Source organism: Pristis pectinata, chromosome 10, assembly GCF_009764475.1.
Source record: "Pristis pectinata isolate sPriPec2 chromosome 10, sPriPec2.1.pri, whole genome shotgun sequence".
Lineage (NCBI taxonomy): Eukaryota > Metazoa > Chordata > Chondrichthyes > Rhinopristiformes > Pristidae > Pristis > Pristis pectinata.
Genome location: NC_067414.1, coordinates 29734735 through 29761543, shown reverse-complemented (window position 1 = coordinate 29761543; position 26809 = coordinate 29734735). Strand labels below are relative to the sequence as shown.

At 38.9% G+C, this 26809-nt stretch overlaps 1 protein-coding gene across 6 annotated transcripts in view; it reads left to right on the top strand.

The window, feature by feature from the left end:
* eya4 (EYA transcriptional coactivator and phosphatase 4) overlaps positions 1 to 26809 on the top strand; it is a 343216-nt gene that overhangs the window by 222150 nt on the left and 94257 nt on the right. For 3 of the 6 annotated variants that reach the window (XM_052024458.1, XM_052024456.1, XM_052024455.1), the window contains 4 exons: positions 7598 to 7675; positions 23815 to 23881; positions 24243 to 24385; positions 24544 to 24666. In XM_052024458.1, the coding sequence (XP_051880418.1) occupies positions 7598 to 7675; positions 23815 to 23881; positions 24243 to 24385; positions 24544 to 24666 (411 nt within the window). Of the gene's footprint in view, positions 1 to 7582; positions 7676 to 23814; positions 23882 to 24242; positions 24386 to 24543; positions 24667 to 26809 lie in introns of all 6 variants that reach the window. The other 3 variants (XM_052024460.1, XM_052024457.1, XM_052024459.1) reach the window with 2 other exon arrangements.

The following is a 26809-nucleotide window of genomic DNA, read 5'->3' as shown; positions in this document are numbered from 1 at the left end:
GCTCCTGTATCTTATGTTCTTATGACTACATGACATAGTTATGTAAATTTTCTGTATACTTTTTCCAACTATTTGCTTTATCGTGATTAAATCCAGACCAAGTGGGCAGAAAAATTAATTCTACTCAATAAACCAATTAGAACTTACAACTCAGGACCAGGTTGTGGGATGCATCACTGACATGAACAGTAGTCCTGATCCATGTGCTTGCCTTATACCCAGATCATTTAAAACTTTTTTTTGCCTTCAGCCACCTTTAGTCTTAGATGTTGTCTCTTTAATAACTAACTCTGGTAGGGAATTCAACATCTTTACCATTTCTGCTTTTAAAAGTCTCTTTTACTCCACTCTAAATCTCTAATAATTTATATTAAATCTGTGACTCCTTAACCGAGTTCTGGACAATCAAAGACCTAGATTAATGCATTTAAACTGAAACCAACAGATTTCTTTAATAGTAAAGAAATAGTAGAATCAGTTACTTTTTATATAGTATTTGCAGGTATTCTAAGGCAGACAATATAATTCTTGGTGACCAGATGTAGCTTGGGGATCACATCACTGAAATTGCGCGGTGGGCAGCATCCACAAAATCAGTCAGACACAAACAAGAATTAACAGTATACTACTTATTGTATTAAACATAGAAAGATTAAAATAGATCTTTTTGCATTAATAATAACAGATTTTTGCATGAAACCAACCTCCATATATTTTCCTGATCCAATACTGCACATAAATTACATGATTCCCCTAATTTCTGATAAGCCACACACTGAGAATAGTCATGGTAAATATTTCATACCAAAGGTAACTGATTTAGCAGCTGTCAGTCAACTCAAGACCAAAGATTCAATAGAAATGTTTTCATTCTTTGCTAATAAACAAGTGTTCATCATTGAAATATCAACTGGCTTCCTGTCAGACATTCTTTTTAATAGTCTACCCATCAAAATGTTTTTTTGCCCAGTCTGTGGGTTGTCATACAATATTATTTCAAAGTGAGGCTACCCTCTCCAACAAGCAATCATTGGGATAATCAAGTTATGAATATAGCCAAAGACATCCAGAAAGAAGACCACCTAACCCCATATTCCATAATATTTGGATGGACTTGTGCCCTCCATGTACTGGCCTCCAGCCTCTTAAATAACCAAATAAAGCTAATTCAAAGAGTCAAAATTTTGTCATTTATTCCTATTTCAGTGTTTTGTGAATAATGTAATCTTCCATATCATTCATTTTTATGGCATCTCTGACAGATGACACCAATTGGTTGCCATCCTTAAATATGCAGATGTTTTTAAATTCGTAAATTATTTCATAGGCCCTAGTTCATAGATCTATATTAGACTAAAACCGATTATAAACACAAACAAGTCTTTAAATGTATTTAAATTGAATCCTTTGCATCGGTATATAATAAAAAAAACAGTCTTGCCAACCAAGACTGACAATAAAAGGAGAAGCTTGTGAGTTTTAAGGCTAATCAGAGTAATGAGAGATATGAGGTAGGAGCTTTAATTTAGCAGCCCGTGAAAGGTCATTGAACTTCCCGCAATGCAGCCAGATCCTTAGTACAATACTTCTGCATTGACCTGTTCTGCCTGAATATCTTCATCGTACTAACTGGAAAGAGGACTTCTCATCTCCTGTGAATCTCCTCCATCCAAATCTCTAAGATCAAAATGAGCTTTGTATTATGAGACTGCCAGAGAATAGGAGCAGTTACTTTGGCTTTAATATTTAACAACTGAAGATTGATCGATGTTTGGATTGTAAGAGAAAGAAGTGAGATTGAGTACGTACTGCAAAGTGGTGGTAAGGTTTAAGATCAGCTATGATCTTTTGAATGGCAGAGCAGATTTAGGGAAATAGTTTACTTCTGTTTCCATTTCTCACTGAAGTGAGGGGGTCAACCGAGATTTAGCTGTAAATGTTGCAAAAGGATGGAAAAGCAATTAGCCAGGACAGAGGAAGCTGAATAGGCCTTTGGCACTACAACTAAGCCAGAGAGAACATTTTATCTCCCACTTGCTCACTTTGATAATTACATTTATTAAAAGCATACTTTTTTGTGAGATCACATGTGTACCATGTTTTCTGAATGCAGCTAGCCCAGTTTTACATAATGAGTCTCAAAGAAACAGGAGCCTGTTTGCAAGTACCAGGCTGAGTGGGCCCTGGGTGTCACTTTTTCTGCATTCACCAATAAGGCAGATGTGTGCACATATTCCACTCGACCTTAATGTCCATTCTGCACATGAAAAACAGGTGTCTTTCATAACATTTCCAGACCATGATATCTGTCAGGGGCAAAAGTAGATGGATAGATATAGATACATGTTGCTGTTTTGTTCCTTTGTGTTAAATGCCAAACTGTGGTACAAGGAAAGGGTGCTGTAGTGTTTTGAAATTTTAAGCAAATGCATGTTAGGATAGAAAATTGTGAGTACTGAGAGGACAGCATGTATGTGAGAAGTTGAGGAAAGTAACAGGGTAGTATCAAGTGTATATTATTGTAGAAAAATCAGCTGGCGTAATGTTTATAGCAGTGATTAAAAGAGTCTGATGATAAAAGGGGGTGAGTTCTGAGGCTATTTAGAGAGAGAAATGGGTTAGGACTGTTAACTTAGCAGCCATGAAAGGTCTTCGAATTTCTTCTGCATTGCAAGGAGCTTGCATTGACCTGTTCTACATGGATATCTCCATTGCTACAATGGAATGTTAACCTCCAATCTCCCCTGAACTTCCTCTATCCATATCTCCAACCTATTGCCTTTAAACCAAGAGGCCTTTGCAGACAGCCATTTTTATTACTTGCTAAATGTATCTGAAGGCAACTAAAATGCATCACCCATTTACAAAGGTCAGGCTGATTAAATTACACAAGAAGATCCTGACATTCTATTTCCTGACTCCCTAGGATGAGCTTGCAACGAACTCGAAAAGTACTGGCAGATGCTTAATTTGAGATAGAATGGTCAATTTGACACATTTCTGGCACCTATTGGATACATGTCCCAAGCACATCAACTATTGTGCACACTTCCCTTCCATGCAGTTCAAAGATGAAACCTTTTCAAGTCCTATTAACTCAGTAATCCCATGACATATAAGCTATTTTTGGAAAAGGTGAGCAAACATATTTGTGGTTGCAATTTTAGAGTTGGAGGATTAAAAAGAATAGGCTAAACAGCTTTTAAAAACTATTTTGAAATTCAGGTCCAATTTGAGTTGCAGATACAATAGTGGTGTTCAGTAGGCTTTCAGATAGACACATGAATATGCAGGGCATGGGGAGATATGGATCATGTGCAGGCAGAAGGGATTAATTTAATTTGGCATCATGCTCGGCACAGACATGGTGGGCCGAAGGGCCTGTTCGTGAGCTGTACCATTCTATGTCTGTGTCATGGATAATGCGTCTATATAAGTGCATGCTACCAACATCCAAATGCACAGTTGAAGTTTTAGCTATCATTTTCGTCATGGAGTTGCCTGAGAAATACATCACAGAGTGCAGAGAAATGGTGCACTGTTAAAGAATTCCAATGGTTTTCTGTGCAGAGGCACAACCTGCATGGGATTAGAACTGGTGCAGAAATTTATGTACCAATAAATTGATTCCAGATTAGATCTAATACCCAATTTATCTAGCTGTCACATACTTCCACTTCGATAAGACATTTCTGCAGCCAGATGACATGACCATGGTCTTTAAAGATCTAGCTATTAGCTGTTTAGATGTAAAAAAACAAAACCAATGTACAAGGTAGAAATTCAAGGAAAGTAGAAGAAAGTATCCAAAAAAAGTGTGTGAAATTATTGCCCTTTGCATTCTTGCCTGTTGCAAAAAAAAAGCAATCTATGAATTGAAATGTTATGGGATAAAAGGACTCAGCAAATTATGCACTCATAATATTAATGAAATTTAGTCCTATCTATTGTATAGAGAAGTCATAATAAACATTTTTGAACAATTTTTCTTCAAAATTATGTGCAATGCATATTGTACAGAAAGTACATTTCAAACCATTGGGTGGTTGAAATTTCTGTTGACAGAAATCATTCACTGTCATGAAAATATTCTGGGTGTATCAAAACCATGTTGTCACATTTGAAGTCTTTCAATTAAATCCTGAACATTGAAACTACACCTTATCCAATGCAAATATTTACATTTACAAAATATTTACATAACTACATGAATACATGTTTCTATGGGCTTCATGCATTTTGTGTTGGGATAGAACCCAAATGCAACACATTGCAGAATTATGGACTGGCCAATTCAGCTATACTTTGAGACATTATCTTTCCCTAACTCTTCAGGGAAATCCAAGTTAAGTAGAGTTCCAGTAGATATTTTAAAGTTTGGAATATTTATGTGTATGTATCATGATCTATATTTTTAATGAATAACAATAATTAGCTTAACAGTCAAAATTCTCCAGAAAGTGTAACTGTAGATCAGATCTTATGTTGTCATTGTGCTACTTCGAATTGTAGCTAGAATTCAGTGAAAGAAGTAATAATTTTGTCTTGCTGATGATAAAATATATTGTTTCAAACATAAAAGTGCTTGTTGCAGAAATCTGTCATTGAAATTGGTTCCGAGTAGACCTTCACTGTGAAGAACAAAGGGGATTGTTGTATCCCCTTTAAACCATTGAAGAACAGCATACAAATTATTAATGCTTTGATATCAAGTTCCTTAAAATCGTGTTCCCAATCCTATCTCACAAATTATCAATCAATTTATTTTAAATGAGTTAACATGTATAGTAAATAGTGAACAGAAAATTCAGTATAAACATTCAGTTCAAGTGTTTATGAAATGCTTTTAACCTTAAAGCTAAGTATCACAGACAACCCATGCCAGTTCAAAATAATGTTTAATTCTTTACGTTATACAATTGATGTCTTACTTGCAAGTAATGCTTACTGTGAAAAAAATTGAAAAGTCTATATTTGTTTAATTTTAGAAGCTAATTAAAAAGTTTTGTGAATGTATTTCATGTTGCTGATATGGCCACACATATTGAAACCATATTGATCCAGTCTCAGATGATACATAGACAAAAAAAACTTTGAAACTTATCACATGGCTGATTTAATATTACTTCACGGCAACAACAGTTGGTGTTCATTTTGTGACTCTGAAACTCACTATGAACCAATGGTGATGTAATATTGTATTCTATTCATTATTAAGAGTTTAATTTACAAAGGGAATGTTTGCTTTAGCATTGAATTTAAAGTACTCCCCACTACCTAGTGACATCTCACCTTTCAGTGTCAGATAATGTCAGAATTATGTCACATAAGTGATACCTCGGAATTGAAGGAAAGGAGACCAGATATATATTCAGTACTGTGTCCCTGGTTCCTACTGCATATTAGAAGAGGCCATCTAGTTTTGTGCAAAGCTATGAAGATCTGTTTGTTTCTTAGATTCTCATCAATATCATGCAGTTAATATCAACTTTTAATCAGAACGAGCAAAGTTATTGTGCTTGTTTCTATGGCAGGTGGTTGGCTCTCCTCAAATTATCTCAAGTGGTGACAATGGTAATCTTTCCCTCAGGGTTTGACTTGAATGTTATCACACATGAAGTGGTACAGAATTAAAAACCTTAATTTTAACCTAACACATGTGGCAGGAACTTTAGCGCATGGATTGCCAGTGGAAAATTGTTTTACCAGGCATGGGGAATTGAATTTAATGCAGGGTTGGCTTTAGAACATTTAATTTCCCTAAACTTTTGGTGAACAAGATCAAAGATACACAGACAATTTGGTACTCAATTAGTTTATCCATCGTGCATGTGAATTGACTTCCCATACTTTTCAGATATCAATTCTGTTCAGAATGAAGAAATAAAGATGGAATTTTGCAAAGTTAATGTTTGAGTGAAAAACCACATATGTACATGTAAATTATTTGAGCTTAAACTGTTTTCACAACAGACAGCTTTAATTATATTCAACATTCAACAAGCTAGTATTCTGCTCTTGAACTAAGTAGCAATTTCATAAAGCAAGTAAATTTTTTACTGCTTGCAATAATGCATCAATGCATACATGATGGGCAGCAGAAAAATGATGTATTTATTTCTTTGATTATTCATGCTATTAGAGCTGCCTCCCTTGTATAATAAACTAGATTTACCATTGTGTGATGGTATATTTCATTTATACTGTTTATAGAATTACATATCCTAATTGTAATGATTTGGGTTAATATTTCAACATCCCTTGTTCACCCTTGTTGATTTGAGACTTAAGTATAGCCTTTTCTCAGAAAGCAGGCAGATAGCATATTGCAGCAGCAAACCAAAAAGATGGGACATGGATTCACAACTGTAGCCCTCCAACACATTAATTAACCAAACTGTCCCCTCAATGCTTATAGCCTTGAATTTTTAAGAAGGTTCTCAGTACTTCACTTTTGACTCTCGTTAGAATATATTTTTAAACACACACCTAATGAATACCAGGAATGTCGCAGCGCATCATTCAGTTGTTTTGTTCGCTTTTCCTTGCTAAATCTTACAAATTGCATGCGTGTGTTGCACCACTCTTTATTTCTTTTAACTTCTTATGTTTGTCTTGCTGTGTTTTCTTGGCATAAGTAGTTAGCAGTGTTTGGATTTCACAAGATTTCAGTGTGTGTTAACTGTGCTGAATGAAGAGAAAAAGTAATTTCAGTTCAGTTCACACTTGTCTCTAATTCAATACGTATTTAATTTGTTGAACTGAACAGTGTTGTCTTCACTATTTAGTAGCTGGTAGTTTGCTACGATCCAGAAACCACATAGAATGTTCAAAGTAGTGAAGCATTGAAGAATAAATATGATGGGCAGCGATTTATGAAAAGTAAACCACTGAGTGACCTCACTCGCCCAATGTTACAAGTAATTTATTTTTAGTGGAACTATCACTATCTGTTGTATTCTATTTATACATATACAATAATAGATACCTGGGCATAAGTTACAAGGTTACAGTTTGATCAAAGGGTTCATGTGATATCCTATATTGCAAGAACAGAGCTTAAGTGGTTTATCAATGTCATTTAAGATTCAAGATTAGATTACAGTCTTGAGATTGCTTGCTGATACTTTTTTTTATTTTATATAGCCTAAATTGCTTACATTTTATTTTTAATTTAAAAATTGCAATACCTCCTTTTTATCACCAAGAGAGTTTAGGTGTTTTTCAACACTTGCAAGAAGATATTAATTTCCTCTGTGAAATTGCTGGGAATCATTTTGGATCAGAATACTAATCATATCCATATACAATACATAGTACAAAACATATTTCAAAAAATCAGGACGCTTTTTAAATGCCAAATAAAAAATGGTCATCAGCCTCTGTTTGAAGTAGTCCTGCTCCATAAGATTAGTTAATGTTCTGCTGACCTGGGGGTTCCATGTTCCAGTATTAGTATACGTTAACCATGAATCATATGACTACAAACCAAAACTGGGACTGCCTGCCTACATTAATTTATATAAATCAGAATGACAAACTAGGGGGTTACATCATTTTTTATACTTATTCTTCTATGTAGTGTCTCTTCTTGCAGTCAAAACAGAACCAATGAGCAGCAGTGACACTGCCACAACAACAGGAGATGGATCACTTGACAGTTACACTGGGTCAGGTAAGGCACTGGCCACATAGTTCAACTCACAGAGCAGGCATAATTGTCTGGATCTCGTTAGCTAGTCACAAGCCAGAATTCAGACTGCTAGATTAGCAATTAGTGCTCCATTGTACCAGTGCTAATGATTATAGAGAGTGAAATGTAGTTTTTCTGGCCAGATAACCTCTAGTGTATAAATATCTAAAGAACATGTTTGTGGTTAAATAGTTATGTGTGTTTTTTCCATTTGAAAAGAAGCAAGTGCATAAATGATGGCACTGTTGTTCATGCTTTGCTTCAAGGTAAGTACATCAGAACATGTCAATCACAAGAATATTGAAACAACACAGAACAATGATCTGTCTTGTGTTTCCAGTGGTTTTAGGAATCTAAATTCTATTAATAATTAACATGTTTAATTAGGAAATCAGTTGCAAGATTTATTAGTAAACAGAGAGCATCATAATAGGCAATTTGTTCAGGCAAAGATACAAATTTCTTACCCTTTTGCAGCTTTATATTTCCTTTGTAATAGCATAGCAGAGCTAATGCAAAAATTGATAGTAAAGACTTAAGTGGTCAGGCCAGATCAATAGGCACAGGAACATATTACAATGATATTACATAGTTTAATAATGGCTTATAAACAAGTCATTAAATCTCCAAAAAGAAATTTAATTTGAGGAAGCATACATTTAAAATGCATGCATATAATTTCATTGTTTGTAGTCACTTGTTAAGAAATCTTACACTTTTGTAACTTATGAAAAATGACATTACAAATTAATTTTAGTGTTTATGAAGGTCATAAAAGAATAGAAGATTCTTTTGCACACAATGTTGCATGATCATATTTTGTACCTGTGTTGGTTTAGATTAGCTGGAATCTCCAGAGTTTAGTGATGGACGTGGACTGAAAAATTCATCTAATGAATGGCATGTTTTTGTTATCATTGGCGCTGAAGGCAGGGCAAGTGATTGTTTCCTGTGAAAGAAGGCAGACAAAAGTGAAATTTTAGGAATATATAGCCCCCAGATAATCAAGAGTTTTGTATAATTGAGGGATCTGCGTTTATGTATGCAGAATTTTCTTGCAGGTAATTATACAGATCGAATTCTCAGAAGGGTGATTTGCATAAACAAATGAAAGGGAAAAAAAGTAATTTGAGGAATGCTCATCACTGTTAACATAGAAACATAGAAATACTACAGCACAATTCAGGCCCTTCGGCCCACAAAGCTGTGCCAAACATGTCCCTACCCAAGAAATTACTAGGCTTACCCATAGCCCTCTATTTTTCTCGGCTCCATGTACCTATCTAACAGTCTCTTGAAAGACCCTATCGTATCTGTCTCCACCACCGTTTCCAGCAGCTCATTCCATGCACTCACCACTCTCTGAGTAAAAAACTTGCCCCTGACGTCTCCTCTATATCTGCTTCCCAGCACCTTAAACCTATGTCCTCTTGTGGCCACCATTTCAGCCCTGGGGAAAAGCCTCTGACTATCTACCCGATCAATACCTCTCTTCATCTTATACACCTCTATCAGGTCCCCCCTTATCCTCCGTCTCTCCAAGGAGAAAAGGCCGAGCTCCCTCAGCCTGCTTTCATAAGGCATGCTCCACATTCCAGGCAGCATCCTTGTAAATCTCCTCTGTACCCTCTCTATGGCTTCCACATCTTTCCTGTAGTGAGGCAACCAGAACTGAGCACAATACTCCAAGTGGGGTCTGACCAGGGACCTATATAGCTGCAACAATACCTCTCAACTCCTAAATTCAATTCCCCGATTGATGAAGGACAATACACAGAGTCAACCTGCGCAGCCGCTTTGAGCATCCTATGGACTCGGACCCCAAGATCCCTCTGATCCTCCACTCTGCCAAGAGTCCTACCATTAATACTATATTCCACCAACATATTTGACCTACCAAAATGAACCACTTCACACTTATCTGGGTTGAACTGCATCTGCCACTTCTCAGCCCAACTTTGCATCCTATCTATGTCCCCCTGTAACCTCTGACAGCCCTCCAAACTATCCACAACACCCCAACCTTTGTGTCATCCACAAACTTACTAACCCACCCCTCCACTTCCTCATCCAGGTCGTTTATAAAACTCACAAAGAGTAAGGGTCCCAGTACAGACCCCTGAGGTACACCACTGGTCACTGACCTCCTCTCAGAATACGACCCTTCAACAACCACACTTTGCCTTCTGTGGGCCAGCCAGTTCTGGATCCACACTGCAATGTCCCCTTGGATCCCATGTCTCCTCACCTTCTCCATAAGCTTTGCATGGGGTACCTTATCAAATGCCTTGCTGAAATCCATATACACTACATCTACTGCTCTCCCTTCATCGATGTGTTTAGTCACATCCTCAAAAAAATTCAATCAGTCTTGTAAGGCAGGACCTGCCCTTGACAAAGCCATGCTGACTATTCCTAATCATATTTTACCTCTCCAAATGTTCATAAATCCTGCCTCTCAGGACCTTCTCCGTCAGCTTACTAACCACTGAGGTAAGACTCACCGGTCTATAATTCCCTGGACTATCCCTACTCCCCTTCTTGAATAAGGGAACAACATCCGCAACCCTCCAATCTTCCGGAACCTCTCCCATCTCCATCGACGATGCAAAGATCATCATCAGAGGCTCCTCAGTCTCCTCCCTCGCCTCCCACAGCAACCTGAGGTACATCCCATCTGGTCCCGGCGACTTATCTAACTTGATGCTTTCCAAAAGTTTCAGCACCACCTCATTTCTAATATCTACATGCTCAAGCTTTTCAGGCCACTGCATGTCCCCACTACAATCCCTTAGATCCTTTTCCGTAGTGAGTACTGACGCAAGGTATTCATTAAGTACCTCCGCTATTTCTTCCGGATCCATACACACTTTCCCACTGCTGCACTTGATAGGCCCTATCCTTTCACATCTCATCTTCTTACTCTTCACATACCCGTAGAACACCTTGGGGTTTTCCTTAATCCTGCCCGCCAAGGTCTTCTTATGTCCCCTTCTGGCTCTCCTAGTCTCTTTTTTAAGTTCCTTCCTTTTAGCCTTGTACTCTTCCAGATCTCTAACGTTACCTAGCTCTCTGTACCTTTTGTATGCTTTTCTTTTCCTTTTGACTAGATTTATTATAGTCTTCGTACACCACGGTTCCTGTATCCTCTCATGACTCCCCTGTCTGATCGGAACATGTTTATGCACAACTCCACACAAATACCCCCTGAATATTTGCCACATATCTTCGGTACTTTTCCCAGAGAACATCTGTTCCCAATTTAATCTTCCAATTTCCTGCCTGAGAGCCTCATAATTCCCTTTACTCCAAGTAAACGCCTTTCTAGTCTGTCTGTTCCTATCTCTCTCCAGTGCTAACATAAAGAAGATAGAATTATGATCACTATCACCAAAATGTTCACCCACTGAGAGATCTGACACCTGACCAGGTTCATTTCCCAATATCAAGTCAAGCACAGCCTCTCCTCTTGTAGGTCTATCTACATACTGTGTCAAGAACCCTTCCTGAACACACCTAACAAACTCCACCCCATCTAAACCGCTCACTGTCTGGAGATGCCAATCGATGTTTGGGAAATTAAAATCCCCCATCACAACAACTCTGTTATTTTCACACCTTTCGAGGATCTGCTTCCCTATCTGCTCCTCAATAACCCTGTCACTATTGGGTGGCCTGTAAAAAAACACCCAGTAAAGTTATCGACCCCTTCCTGTTCCTAACCTCCACCCACAGAGACTTCGTAGACAATCCCTCCTCAACGTCCACCTTTTCCGCAGCCATGACACTATCTCTGATCAACAGTGCCATTCCCCCACCTCTTTTGCCTCCCTCCCTGTCCTTCCTGAAACATCTAAAACCCGGCACTTGAATCAACCATTCCAGCCCTGGAGCCATCCAAGTCTCCGTAATGGCCACCACATCATAGCTCCAAGTATCGATCCAAGCTCTAAGCTCATCCGCCTTGTGCACAATACTCCTTGCGTTAAAATAGACACATCTCAAGCCTGTCTGAACACTTCCCTTCTCTATCACCTGCCTATGGTACTTACTCCAAGCTTATATCTAACTATATCTATTCTTATCAGTGAAGGTTTCCACCAGAAATGTGTTTTGTTCAGCCTAGGTAATGTTGTTTGGAAATAAGGTCATTAAGATCAAGTCCATATCTGAATTATTCATGAATGATATGTTAGCACAGCTTAGCGGATGCTATATTAGGTACAATGTATAAAACACTGCACGAAACCACAATCATTAGAGGGTCCCATGTCTGGGACTAGCCATCTTATGGAATGACGTTGCAGCTGGTCTTATTCCCATTTATAATCAAGGGGATCAGGAGGTTTATGCTCTTGCAATGCTGATCCCACTTCTTCCAGAAGTAAATAATTGGACAAAATCAGGCTCATTCATATTGGGCTTTGTAGAAACTTGGTGTCTAGGTTTACCAGGACCACTTAGCTGATGTAATGGAGGGCAGTTGACATGCATGCATCAGGAGAGTAGGGAGTAACATAAAACAGACAACAGAGAAGAAAATTGTGGGGAAATGTAACACATTGTAGATATTTTGTCAGGGGACCTTGTACACTAGGTCAGAAGTTAATAGACATCATATGCAATAGTTGGGTTAAGCTGATGGAAATAATGTTACTGCGTCTTATTCATCTCAGATGTGCTCATAGACATTTCATAATGTCTTAAATTCAAAAGTAATCCCATTGAACAACCGTTTTCAAGCAATATGTGTGAAGAGTTTTAGATTGGTAGCATAACTTTTAATGTTGCCTTTGTGAGAATTTTTGTTTCGATTAAAGAAAAGCATGACTATGTTTGTCAAACAGTAAAATGTCAAGAATGTGCTCATAAACACAATCCTCTGTCAAGTGTTCTGATTTATGTGCTGCAGCTGAGCAGCTCTCTATTTTTGCCTTCCTGCACAGAGTAGCTTTAGAGTGGACTGATATGCTGGCCAAGAAATTTGACGCACACCCAAAACAGGCGCAAATTTGGCAGAGTGACACCTCCTGTTCGCATCAGCCTGAAGCCCGAAACAAGTACAGCTTTGGGCCTAATTGACATGTCGCCAGTAGGTTGTAAGTGCCAAGCAGGCACCCCACTACAGCTCATGTATAAAGTGAGCTGAAGGTCCACCAGTTCCAGTACTAGCCCAGGTCAAAGTTAACAGCTTTGAGCACCTAGTGCATCACACAGGTTTTTGGCAGACCCAAGGGGCACCATGTAGAAAAATAACACAATCGTTTCTTATGCCTTTTTACTTAAGCAACAGATAGGCTGCTGAATGCTTGATGCAACTACATAGAGCATGCATAACACAATCTTTGCTCTGTTGTGTCTAAACTGTGAATTTGGTATTCTACCAATTTGTGTATTTTAGATGCCTACTGTTTGTTTCCCTCAAGCACCCTTAAGGGTGCCTAAGTCAGCTTGGCATTTCCTCCAAGTTCAGGCACATCAGATCATCACTAAAAAGCCAAGTTCTAATACCAGTTTTATGCCTGACACACAGCATCTTGTTGAATTTCTCCCCAAATGTCCTTAGCCAGAAATGTTACTGTAAAATACCATAAGAACATTAGCACTAAAAAAAATTCTTAGACTTCTTACAAAAGAAAAATTAATAAATTGAATAGCTCTGAATTTACCTTAGGGTTCTCCTGTTCTCCTGCCACAATGTCACCAAGAATTTGGTGGAACCCTTATAAACACAGAAAATGGCAAAAAAGGGGGATATGCAGAGTACCAGCTAGAAGACTCACAGAGAAACTTCAGGTGCTTATTTTGTTATAATTGCCTATACATTGTAGTTAGTGCACTATTCCAGAGCTCAGAAATGTACTTCTTACTACACCAGCATGGAATTTCCATTACCCATGACATTCATTCTTGTGGCTTCTCTCATCGAGGATGCCAGGATAATGTCAATTAATCCTGAATTATGGACCATTTGCCTCTACAGAATTGCTTGCAATGGAACTTCATTATATCAATTTAGTCACCAGAGGTATCGGTCTTTCATCCAAAACCAAGTGTGCAACCAATCCCTAGACCATTCCTACATTCTAAGCTCTATCCTGAAAACTTTTAATTATTTTTAGGATACGAGCAACAATGTAAAAGCAATTACTTATCGTCTATCCCTAACAGCCCTAAGGGTTATTTGAAGTTGGCCACAGTACATAGGACAGGTTTCCCATGTCAACCAGATGAGGTAAACTAACCTAAACTAGAAAAATGTAAAATCTTTTGTGGCCTTCTGACCACAAGCTGCCTGCACAATTGTGAGGTTGCTGTGTCTTGCAATAATCAGTTAGCTCAGCAGAGCCTCATTGACATACTGCATTCAGATTTCCCAGCCAAGCAGCTGAGAAGCCAATGGAAAGCAATTGCTCAGCCCATTAAAACTTGACAGCAAGGTATCACCTTCAGGGGTACGATCCTTGGCACAAGGTAAGGAACAGGTTTCCAGTTGCGGTGGTAACCCAAGGCAGGAGGGCGCCAAGGTTTCATTTGTGGAATCAGGGAGAGCAATCCTGCTTCTCATCCCACGAAGATTTTTTTTAATCTTCGAACCTTGCCTGGAGTTGAAGCTTTCACTGATCCACAGTGCAGGTTCCATGACCCAGGTCTACATATTTAAACAGGATTCCATTAGCTGCAGCAAAATGTTCTCCAGTTTAAAATTACAGTCTGTGAAAATTATGCTCAAAAAGAAGCTGATGTATCCCCCACTATCCCCACCCCACTCTACTCCTTACACCACTGCTGACAGCTTTCTGTGAGACAAGGGGAAATTAAAATCAAGCATGATTTTCATAGTAAACAAAATGGAACCAGCGTGCAGTTAGCTGTTAATGGAGACCTATATAATAATCAAATATATCATTTATGTGTATAACGGCTTCATATTACTACAGCACAGAGGATGAAAAGCTTAACAAATTTTGAATCTTAAATTGTATTAGTGAAATAAGGGAAAATAATGAAAATCTTATAACTTGGCTACCCAACAACATTTTTTGGAAGTAGGGCGTTGTGATGGAGAACTGCAAAGTAACAAACATAATTGATTGTTTATAATTGTTCAAATGCAGCAATTCTGTAAATTGGCAATTAATTCCCAATGAATAAATTCTAAATTATTATTTCCAGCTTCTAAGGTGGGATGGTTTGAATGCACCTCATGCAGTATGCTTTGTATAAGGGAATTTCTTTTAACAACAGCAGTTATCTGTCAAAAACACATACTATAAAAATATTCTTAAAACTATAATGAAGTAAAATACCATTTTCTTTATTGTGTTCTTTGAAGTACAGATATGATGGATTAGGAGAGAGTAATTCCTGTGTTGTATAATGTGCCACTTTAATCTTCAGCATGGTGAATGAATAGCAGATGGGATAATAAAGAACCTCTGTGTCCTTTCCCAGTCTGGTCTTTCTCTGATGAGATTGGTTCAGTAATGTACGGTTTGTATGCATTTTACATCTATCTTAGTCAAGTCAGGTGGTTGGAAAAAATGGTCCTATTCACATTTTGGAACTGATCCAATTAAGATCCAACTGCCATTTTTTTTTGGAGGCGATCTACCCCAATGTGAAAGTCTGATACCCAGAACTTGTTTGACTGGTCTGGAGCAGGTGTTAACAACAAAGAGGGGGTTAAAGTCTGAACCTTCTTTGTGTACTGAAATGCAATCCTCCATGCTCAGTCTCAACCCTAAGTTTTTCTCCTGAGCAAAATAGTCCCATTTACAGTGCACTGCCTTGCTGGGTTACTTCCATTGCTAATATCCATTCTGCTTTATAGTTTTCCTGAAACTACTCCAGCAGTTTATTCACTATTAGCAAAACGTTATTTAGGACTGTTTATATCAGACATATAGTACCAGATTTGTAAAGCTGCAGGTTAATTCCAGTGTAAACCTGTCATAAATGGGATATAAGAGATTTTGGGCCATCGAGTTTCTTGCATAAAGTTTTACTTGAAACTTTAATGATTCCTTTTCATATTTTGACCAGGTATGTGGAATACAGTGGAAGTAAATAAATGGCACAATTTTGTCATTTTCTACATGTTAGTTAATGGGCTAGAATTATGATCAATTAACTTGAATAATAGATTCAGTGTGGTGAAAATAGACTACTACCACTTGCCTCCCATTGATCTCCTGAATAGTGTTTTTTCTGTCTTTTTCCTTGTCTGCAGCTAATCGTAATAAATGAAGGCACAGCAATGTCAATTGTGTGCAGATAAATGGCAGAGGATTTTGTACATAGATTCCCTCTTATGCTACTGGGAGTGGGTAAGGGGCAAACTTTCCCAGAGAAATCTGGTACTAGTAATTTCCAAACTGCTATCATTCTGAATGGGATAAATCAGAATCAGATTTATTATCACTGGCTTAGATAATGTGAAATTTGTTGTTTTGCAGCAGCAGTACAGTGCAAGACATAAATTACAAAAGTAAATAAATACTGCAAAAAAAAAGGAATAAGGAGGTAGTGTTCATGGGTTCATGGACCATTCAGAAATCTGACGGCGGAGGGTCAGAAGCTGTTCCTAAAACATTGAGTGTGGGCCTTCAGGCTCCTGTACCTGCTCCCTGATGGTAGTAATGAGAAGAGGGCATGTCCCAGATGGTGAGGGTCCTTAGTGATGGATGCCGCCTTCTTGAGGCACAACCTTTTGAAGATATCCTCAATGGTGGGGAGGGTTGTGCCCGTGATGGAGTTGGCTGAGTCTACAACCCTCTGCAGCCTCTTGCAATACTGTGCATTGAAGGCTCCATACCAGGCTGTGGTGCAACCAGTAGGAATGCTCTCCACTATACATCTATAAAAATTTGTGAGAATCTTTGGTGACATACCAAATCTCCTCAAACTCCAAACAAAGCAGAGCCACTGGTGTGCCTTCTTTGTGATTGCATCAATGTGTTGAGCCCAGGATAGATATTCCGAGATGTTGACACCCAGGAATTTGAAGCTGCTCACCGTTTCCACTACTTTCCCCTCAATGAGGACTGGTGTGTGTTCTCCTGACTTCCCTTTCCTGTAGTCCACAATTAATTCCTTGGTCTTGATGAGAGGCCATTGTCATGATAGGTTTCTTGGGGAAAAATTGTTTTTCCCACTTTAGTGTTTGTTGCTGCAGGATATGGATCCTTTATACTTACTTATAAAGGTTTACACAGATTCTGCATGATGGCTTATTTGGCACTACATTTTGAGAAGCACCATTATGTCCAATGGCATTGGCTGATATCATTCACTTAAAACTCTGATTAAAATACAGCATTAAGGTTTGCCCCTCTTGTTAATCCATGCCAGCTAAAATAGGGCAGCACAGTGGCAAAGCTAGTAGTGCTGCCTCACATCTCCAGCAATCCATGTTCAATCCTGACCTACAATTTTGTCTCTGTGGGATTTGCAATTTCTTCCTGTGACCTTGTGGGTTTCCTCCCACCGTAAATTGCCCCTAGCGTGTAGGTGAGTGGTAGAATCTGTGGGGGGTTGGGGGGGTGGGGAGGATTGCTAGGAGTGTAAGGAGAATAGTTTACAGTGAAAATCAGTGGGGAAATGGGATTGCATTGTGATCTAGCATAGACTCAGTGGGCTGAGATGGCCACCTTCTATGTCATAAAGAAAGATGACATGATGAGAGAAGCCTGTGGGATGGATGAACCAGTAATCTTACCACACTATTGTTCTTCTTTCCCACATTTGTTTTCCATGTACCACTTGGGCAGCAATCTGCCACTCTTTTGCCATTTCTTTAGAGGTCTTTCGCTCTTTTGCCTGGAAAGCTGATGACGAATCCAGTCCTGGCAGTGAAACAACAGTAATCATGGAGTCTTCCTTCCCACTGAACACCACACTAACAGGTCACAAATTTTAGCACTGTGGATACTGTGGAATTGGGTCTCCCTTCTCTTCAAAAGGTTAGAATGATGACATCTCAGCATAGTTCAGAGGGGTGTTGACAGAAATTCCATGTGCACATTACATGGACCGAATAAAAAGCAGTGTTAGCAACTGGACCTCTTGGTATTACAAAATGTTTCTGAATGAGTTTATGTTTCTCTGCGTGTAATTAAACAGTGCCAATCATTCTGTTCTCTGCTAATGCACTATTCTGTGTTATCCTCCATAAGCGGGGACTTGTTGGGAATGGGGTGGGTAGAAAAAAAGGGACGAAAGACCAGCTAGTTAACGTTGGTCTTATGGAGGACATGTCATACAAGAAACTCCATCCCATTGTCCAGCAAAGTGATTTAGAACTTTCTTCAAATAGTGTCTACTAACATCTGGTTTCATGGCCCTGCTCAGCTTCTTCCAATATCATGTTATTTTTTTGATACTGTCCTAGTTGTTAGCAACCAGGATGTCTTTCAAATTTACCTGTAGTTCTTGTTAAATTATGGATAAATGTCACATTGAAGCTAGGATTGATTCATATGGAAATCTTTTCAATATTGAAAGACTTTCGAAGTTATTGTTCCTGTAAAATGGCGAGCTGTGTACTCACATTGTCTAATTATTTGTGCTGCCCAAGGAATCAAGATTAGGGATATAGTTTGAAAATTGAAGAATGAAAGATTTGGAAATTCAGGAAGAATTTTAAAGGGTAATAGAAGAATAGAGCAAGTTACAATAGAGTTTTAATGTTATTCCCCGTCCTCCACCACCATCTCAAAACTCATCTTCTGCCAATAGAGAGCAACTATCTTAACAGTTGCGAAAGCAGAGCTGTTGACTAAAGATGTTTTTCCTAACCCAACCATAATTAATGAGGAAGTGGCAGGAACCAAATGAGTCTGATTTCTTATTAGAATATGCTGCTTTTTATTTTTTTTTTACATAAATACCATTTATACCATTCTAAAAAGGAAAAAAAGACTTACATTAATACAAAGCCTTTCTTGACTGCAGGACTTCCTAAGATTCATGACAGTCATTAACATATTCTTTGAAACACATTCATTGTTATGTTGTAGAAAACACAGCAGCCAACTTGTCCAGAACAGGGTTCCACAAAAAGCCATGTATACTGACCAGATAATCATATTTTAGATATTGTTAGAGGGTGAATATTGATGAGTCCACTGGGAAAAGATGAGTGGTCCCTTAGAGAATTTCCAAGGCTGCTGAATATATGTCTGTTTATATGTAAGTACTATTAAGGAATCAATTTACAATAAATAGGTGTAATTCATTGTCAAGTAAATAGCCTGTGTTGGTATAGTCATAAATATTGGGATACAGTTTCTGCTTGGCATTGGCGCAACCATAAATCTGGTCTCAAAATTCTTTCAAAATTGTGCTTGTCGTGTAAAATGAATTTTTTTGCACAAATTTCTATTCAAACTCATTTACACTTTGCTGGACTAAAATCTTCCATAAACCAGCACAATAACATTTGATACTGCTTGATATATTGAAAGAGTGGTAACCTGATGCACTTTTATTAATTCATACAAGTATTTCTTCAGTTGCAATCTACTGTGATCAACCCATTTTCAAATCACTGAAAATGCCTTTTAAAAATTGCACTGTAGAATTCCCTAGTTAAATTGATATTCCTTGGGCAGTTTCTGAGTATTTTAAACAGCAGTATTTAAATGATTTTAAAAGTTGTCCAATATTGCCCTTACATGTATAAAAAATGCTGCTGAATTTTAGGAGCTTCCTTGAAGACCTGTAAATGGACACAGTTAGCATAAAAACAGAAGTGTGATTAATTCAGTCTGGAGCCATGGCGAGTTTTGTGGAAAAGACAGGCTCCATCTTAACACTTTTTAAAATCAGCAGAGAAAATTATGGAAACTGGTTATGTAAAGGGCATAATTTATGTTGAAATTCCGTTATCTTTTATCTCACACTTTGGTTAATTTCATTCCAATTATTGCTAAAAATATCAGCTCAATCCATTTGTAATTCTACTTCAACAGCTTGCATTTGTTTAAAGAGAGGCTGGTGAAGAAATACTTTTCTTGCAAATATTGGAGGATATAGAAATATGTCCTTTAATACCAACAGTGGTCTTTCCATTTGTCATTAACTTTTCATTTTATGGATTGATTAGGCAAACTTCCTTATTACTACAAAGGAAATGAAACATTTGAAGTTTATATTTCCTTATTTCATGTGTGTGGAATGAAACATTTACAATTCCTGTCAAGAATCTTGAACTAGGAAATGCCAAGTGTTTCCTGTTCGGTCAGATGCTGAGCTGAAAATAAAACCCACAACTGGTTCAAACATATCATAATACTTTTACTACTATATGCACAAAAGAGAGGGGAACATTTCCACAATGGGCTTGTTCATTCCATTCCTGTGAGTTTTTACCTTATCTAAATTTTAAAAAGAATAAATAGGGAACACTTTACAGCAAGACTCATATGGATCTACTTTAGCGGTCATTTATTATTACCATATTGCACAGTAAATACCACAGCTCTTCAATCTACACAGTTACAGAACATTACTGAGTTGGTCCACTATCATATAATTGAAGAGGTAAAGTCTAAACATTTCGGGTCATTTGTTAAGGCTATGCAACCCTCAAATTATTTAAGGCAGAGATCTAAACTTCAATAGATCTGGGTTAATTTTAAATTATCAAGTTTGTAATTATATTAAAAACTTAACCAAATCAGATTTTACGATATTCATCAGAATATATCAGTACATAATTACCCGTGGATAGAAAATGTGATTTGGTGATTTATGGAATTGTGATAAATCATCAAAGGGCTCAACCAAATGTCACAATCTGGGCCCGGTAACATCATTTGGACTTCTACATGATGGTAAATGCCAACTGCAACTGACTTCCTTCAGACTTTCCTGGGGTCAGTGGGGAGCAGCAGAACTCATCCAGGCCCTACAAGCGTGCCATCAGCCTCCAAGTCCTGGGCTTTCTAACACTTGTCAGATTGCAGCTGCATCTGGACTTACCCCACGCCATCACTGTTCCTATGGGTTTCCAGTGAAGTGGCCTCCTATCACCTCATATCCCACTCCAGCCCTCTAGCCAAGTATTGACTCCCTTCAGGTTAATTGGTGATTGATTTATTATTGTCACATGTACTGAGATGCAGTGAAAATCTTTGTTTTGCATGCCATCCATACAGATCATTTCAAAACATAAGTACTTTGAGCTAGTACAAGGGAAAAACAATAACAAAATGCAGAATACAGCTTTACAGTTACAGAGAAAGTACAGTGTAGGTAGACAATAAAGTGCAAGGGCCGTAACAAGGTAGATTATAAGGTCAAGGGTTCATCTTTATTGCACATGAGATCCATTCAATAGTCTTATAACAGTAGGATAAAGCTGTCCTTGAGCCTGGTGGTGCATGTTATCAAGATTTTGGTGGGAGGGGTCTTTGATTATTTTGGCTGCTTTTCTGAGGCAGCAAGAAGTGTGGACAGAGTCCATGGAGGGGAGGCTGGTTTTCGTGATGGACTGAGCTGTGTCCACAACTGTCTGCAAGTTCTTGCAGTCTTTGGCAGAGTAGTTGCCATACTAAGCCATGAGGCTGCAAGAATTATTTGATTGAGATTCTGGCAAGAAGACCTTCCAGTCTTCATGCCACTTGGAGTGGAGGGGGATTTAGGGGCAGGGACAGGCTCGTTCCTCCTCCAATAATCACCACTAAAATCAGGCTCCTTAACTTTGGATAAGAATCGATATGAAATAAAACTGAAGCCTAGAAATTGGATTGGTCAGTGCCCATTGTTAATGTAGTAAATAACCTGGAGTAGATTGCCTGCATAAGTAGTGAAATTGAACTGGGCACTTGGATGCACTATTCATTCAGCATACCAAATGATACCTATTCACCTAATATCTTTTTCTGATTTTATCACCATTAATTGGAGGTTATAGATCCAACCTACAACTGTCATTATATGATCAGTTTGAACTACATTGTTGAACTTATTATTATTTAAACATAGAAGACTTGACTAGGCAACTTCAGAATTGACAGCAGGCCCTCAAACACATTATAAAGTTCCCAGTGTTCACAGATTGTGTTCCAGGCTGTCATCACTGAGATGATTGATGTTCTCATGTGCCTGGGCTGCTCTCTCCATGGAGGGAGCTCATACTGATTGTCAGCTTCCTCATCTTCGGATCTTTCTGAACGGCTAGAGCATATCTCTGTCATGTCTCCCAGTCGGCTGTTCACTGTTACATCAGAGAGATCACCCACGCCCTGTCTTCATAGAGAAATGATTTCACTTGCTTTTAATTCAGTGACATACAGCTATCATCCAACTCACTGGGATCTGCCCACAAGTGTGGGCAGCCATTGACAGGTCTTGTGGGTCCTAATGGCTCCCATTAAAAATGCAGAACATTCCCTCAATGGGAAAAAATTAGACTCTCTCAATGTGCAGGCAGTTGTGAATCATCAGAAGAACTTCTTGCTGATCAATGCCACGATTTTTGGGAAGCATGCATCATGGCTTCATCCTCAGGGAGACAAAACTACCAGATGTTTCCAATGACCAACACTGCACAGAGAGATGGATCCTGGTGCACAAGGGGTTCACTTCCCTTGCTCCTCGCATCAATTCTACAACTACCTGAATCGTTGTGGAAAACACCTTTTGCTTTTCTGAAGTCACTGGTAACGTCATCAGTCTGAGGTTGTCCTGCAATGCTATGCTCGGTGAGCGTGGAGACTTTATCATTGTGAGCCATGTGCTGCACAACCTACAAGCTGAAGAAAGCAGAGACATAGAACATAGAACAATACAGCACAGAACAGGCCCTTCAGCCCACAATGTTGTGCCAACATAGCTAATCCCTCCTACCTACAGAATGCCCATTTCCCTCCATTTTCCTCTCATTCATGTGCCCATCCAAGCCCCTCTTAAAAGCCCCCGATGAATTTGCCTCCACCGCCCTATCAGGCAATGTATTCCAGGCATCCACCACTCTCTGAGTAAAAAACATCCACCACCCTCTGAGACCCAGAGCCTAAGGGACATGAGGTGCAGGTTGAAGAGCAGCAGAAGCATGAGGACAAAGAAGCTCTCAAGGAGTTCTACAGAACACCAACAGCCTTATCTCTACAGAGTAGAGAAGGGACTACATGTGCTATTACCAGCTCCCACACGGAGAGATTTGCATAACAAGTCTGCCATCATTGTTCCCGTGCAAACAAAATTACGCTTTCCATGCTATAATCCTTAAGCAAGGGAGACCAGATGAGGCATAATAATCCCTCATATCTTCCTTCTCAAGACCAGCTGCACTAATCATAACTCATCAAAGAATGAATCCTCAGTCTGATTAGTGAAATGGTTTGCAACAATGTTTTCAATGGTCTGCAGCTCACTCTGTCATACATTGAGAAGACAAGAAATTTATTTCTGTATTGCTGCATTGTATAAGGACTTTCACATCAGCAGGAGACAACTGGAGCCAGCCACTTCCTACCACTCTCTTGCTATGGTGGTTGCGGTTGATCTCTTGGTCTCCTTGGTGCACAAGATCTTTTTCCATGTCCTTTTAGTGAATCTGGGAGCAGTCCCTGACCCCTACAGCCTTTCTCTCCTCTGTGGCGGCCATGGTGTGTGTTGCTGATATTTGGCTGCCAAAGGGACTGTGCATTTAAGGGCTCATGCTCTTGTCATACTGGTGCAGAGCCAACAGTCAGAAGCTGCACTCAGTCGTATACACTCCCAATAGAAACTGTCCAGTTTTAGAGCTTTCCTCGGAGTGTAAACCACCCAAACATATTTATAATGTTTTTTTTTCAGGGAATTGGATTGGTCATGAGCACTATACACGCTGCAGGTTTAGCACACCAAAAATGGTGAAATTCGATTTCTGTTCATAAATATTTTATATTCCAACCAACATTTTTGTAGGAATTATAATCAATATTTGTTGCAATTCCTTTAACCATGTTAAATTTTATTTTCCATGTACCATGCATTTATTTCTGCTGATAACAATTTAAGTTTATTCTGTCATCTCACACCTGCTTAACTTGAGTTTATGCCACAAAGTCCAAAATTCATTTGTTCTGCTTGTCACTTAATGTTTCACTTGTCTTTTCTTTTTCCTGTAGTAATAACAAGTAGTGGCTATAGTCCAAGAGGAATACACCATTATTCACCACAGCTTTATCCTTCCAAGTGAGTATAAGAAAGTTTTAGCCAGCCAATGTGAACATTTTCCTAAAATATATTCATATATTTATATTTCCAAGGAAACAAAATTTTAATATTAATATTACAGAACTCTTCTTTGATTTATTTCGTTGTATTGTTTCTAATTATATTATCAGAAAAGATAAAATTGGATCCTTTTACATCAGAAACGATAAGTTCAAAATTGATGATTTTTACAACAAACTGACATCATTAAATAATGTAGTAGCAATTTACCCGAGGCTCAAAAAAATCTTAATGTCACTATTTGTCACTGTGTTGCAGTTGTAAAGATGTCTCAGTCTCATAGATGTGAGCACCTAACATCTCTGTCTCTTACTCATAGGCCATACCCACACATTCTTTCCACACCAACAGCACAATCAATGACGGCTTATGCTGGACAAACCCAGTATTCAGGAATGCAGCAGCCAGCAGTTTATGCAGCATATTCTCAAACGGGCCAGCACTATGGATTGCCCACGTATGGTAAGGCACTCCTGAAGCTTTAAACTTCATTAATTCAACACCATTTTGTCATTTGTTCAATCAGTTGTCCCCTTCAAAACCAAGGAGTTAAAATTTCATTTCAAGAAACAATGTTAGAAAACATATTATTTCAACCAGTTTGACTATGCTGTTGTCAGGAATCAAGACAGAAGGGGGACTACCGCAAGGACAATCTGCATTGCAGACTGGATGCCTTAGTTACAGCCCAGGATTTACTACACCCCAACCAGGCCAAACACCTTATTCCTATCAGATGCAAGGTTAGTGCTACTATGTTTATCCCTCTTTGTCTTTTTACCAACTTATTTATTTTTGACTTTTGTAGTCCTTATTCTGAATAATAAATTGATTTGCAATTTGCACTTAAGCTTGAAGTGCTCTCACTCTGTTAAAATTATTCTTCAAATCCGATCATATATCTTCAAAGCATTTGGAAAGTGAACATGACAATTAGATATCTTTAATACTTACTTTAGCTTATGTCCTCAAATTACCATGTTGCTGATTTAATTACCTTTGGCCCCCAAGAAATCGCTGGCTGCAGGAGTGAAGAAAAGCACCAACGTCCTGGTCTCTGTCCCATTTATGTGTGCCTGTATTTCTGATTTTTATCAATAGGTTGTTTAATGTATGTGACTCAAGTAGTCATTTGGTACCACTGCAAAACTTGTACTCTGTGTACAGATTGAAAGAATGTTAGGCTACAACATTCTAAAGAAGATGCCCCCCTGTGCATTAGTAGGCACACAGTAGAGAAATGCTGCATGTATCTTTGTAAACACCTTTATGTATTTAAGTATGTTTGAGGGTAAATGAGAGAGAGAGAGGTACTGAAGTTGGGCGTGGTGGGATGAGGCAGCTGGACCTCCGAACGCAGACTTCACGAAAGCCACACTGGTGTAGTGGGCTTGTGCTTGGCAGTAATGGAAACTTTGCAATAAGTCAAAGAAAGCTGAAGGATAACACTTGGAAAAGCTGATACACTTAGAAAGGCAGGGGTTGACCAAGGATAATTAGCATGGCTTGTTAGTGGGAGATCCTTTCTGACTGATTTGATTAATTTTTTTTGTAGAAACAAAATATATTGAAGAGGGAAGTGAGGCTGATGTAGTCTACAGTATTGGTATTGGTATTGGTATTGGTATTGGTTTATTATTGTCACTTGTACCGAGGTACAGTGAAAAGCTTGTCTTACAAACCGATCGTACAGGTCAATTCATTACACAGTGCAGTTACATTGAGTTGGTATAGAGTGCATTAATGTAGTACAGGTAAAAACAATAACAGTACAGAGTAAAGTGTCACAGCTACAGAGAAAGTGCAGTGCAATAAGGTGCAAGGTCACAACAAGGTAGATCGTGAGGTCAGAGTCCATCTCATCGTATAAGGGAACCGTTCAATAGTCTTATCACAGTGGGGTAGAAGCTGTCCTTAAGTCTGGCGGTACGTGCCCTCAGGCTCCTGTATCTCCTACCCGATGGAAGAGGAGAGAAGAGAGAATGTCCCGGGTGGGTGGGGACTTTGATTATGCTGGCTGCTACACCAAGACAACAAGAGGTAGTAAAGACAGAGTCCAAGGAGGGGAGGCTGGTGACCGTGATGCGCTGGGCTGTGTCCACAACTCTCTGCAGCTTCTTGAGGTCTTGGGCAGAGCAGTTGCCGTACCAAGCCGTGATACATCCAGATAGGATACTTTCTATGGTGCATCGGTAAAAGTTGGTGAGAGTCAAAGGGGACAAACCAAATTTCTTTAGCCTCCTGAGGAAGTAGAGGTGCTGGTGAGCTTTCTTGGCCTTGGCATCTACGTGATTTGACCAGGACATGCTGTTGGTGATGTTCACTCCCAGGAACTTGAAGCTCTCAACCCTCTTGACCTCAGCATCATTGATGTAGACAGGTGCATGTACACCACCCCCTTTCCTGAAGTCAATGACCAGCTCTTTAGTTTTGTTGACATTGAGGGAAAGGTTGTTGTCATGACACCATTCCACTAAGCTCTCTTTCTCCTTCCTGTACTCTGACTCATCGCTGTTTGAGATACAGCGTACAATGGTGGTTTCATCTGCAAACTTGTAGATGGAGTTAGAGCAGAATCTGGCCACACAGTCGTGAGTGTATAGGGAGTAGAGTAGAGGGCTGAGGATGCACCCTTGTGGGGTGCCAGTGAGCTGAGTAGACTTCAGTAAATTCTTTTGTAAGGTCCCATAAAGAAGGCTTTTCCAAAAGGTTAGAGTCCATGAAATCCAAGGCAAGTTGGCAAATTGGATCCAAAGTTAGCTTGGTAATAGGGTGATGGTCGTTTAGAAACTGGATGTACCACCAGAATCGGTCTTGGCGCCCTTGCTATTGTCATACATGATAGAGGTATGAAAATTATAAGGAGCATAGAGAGGATAGATAGTG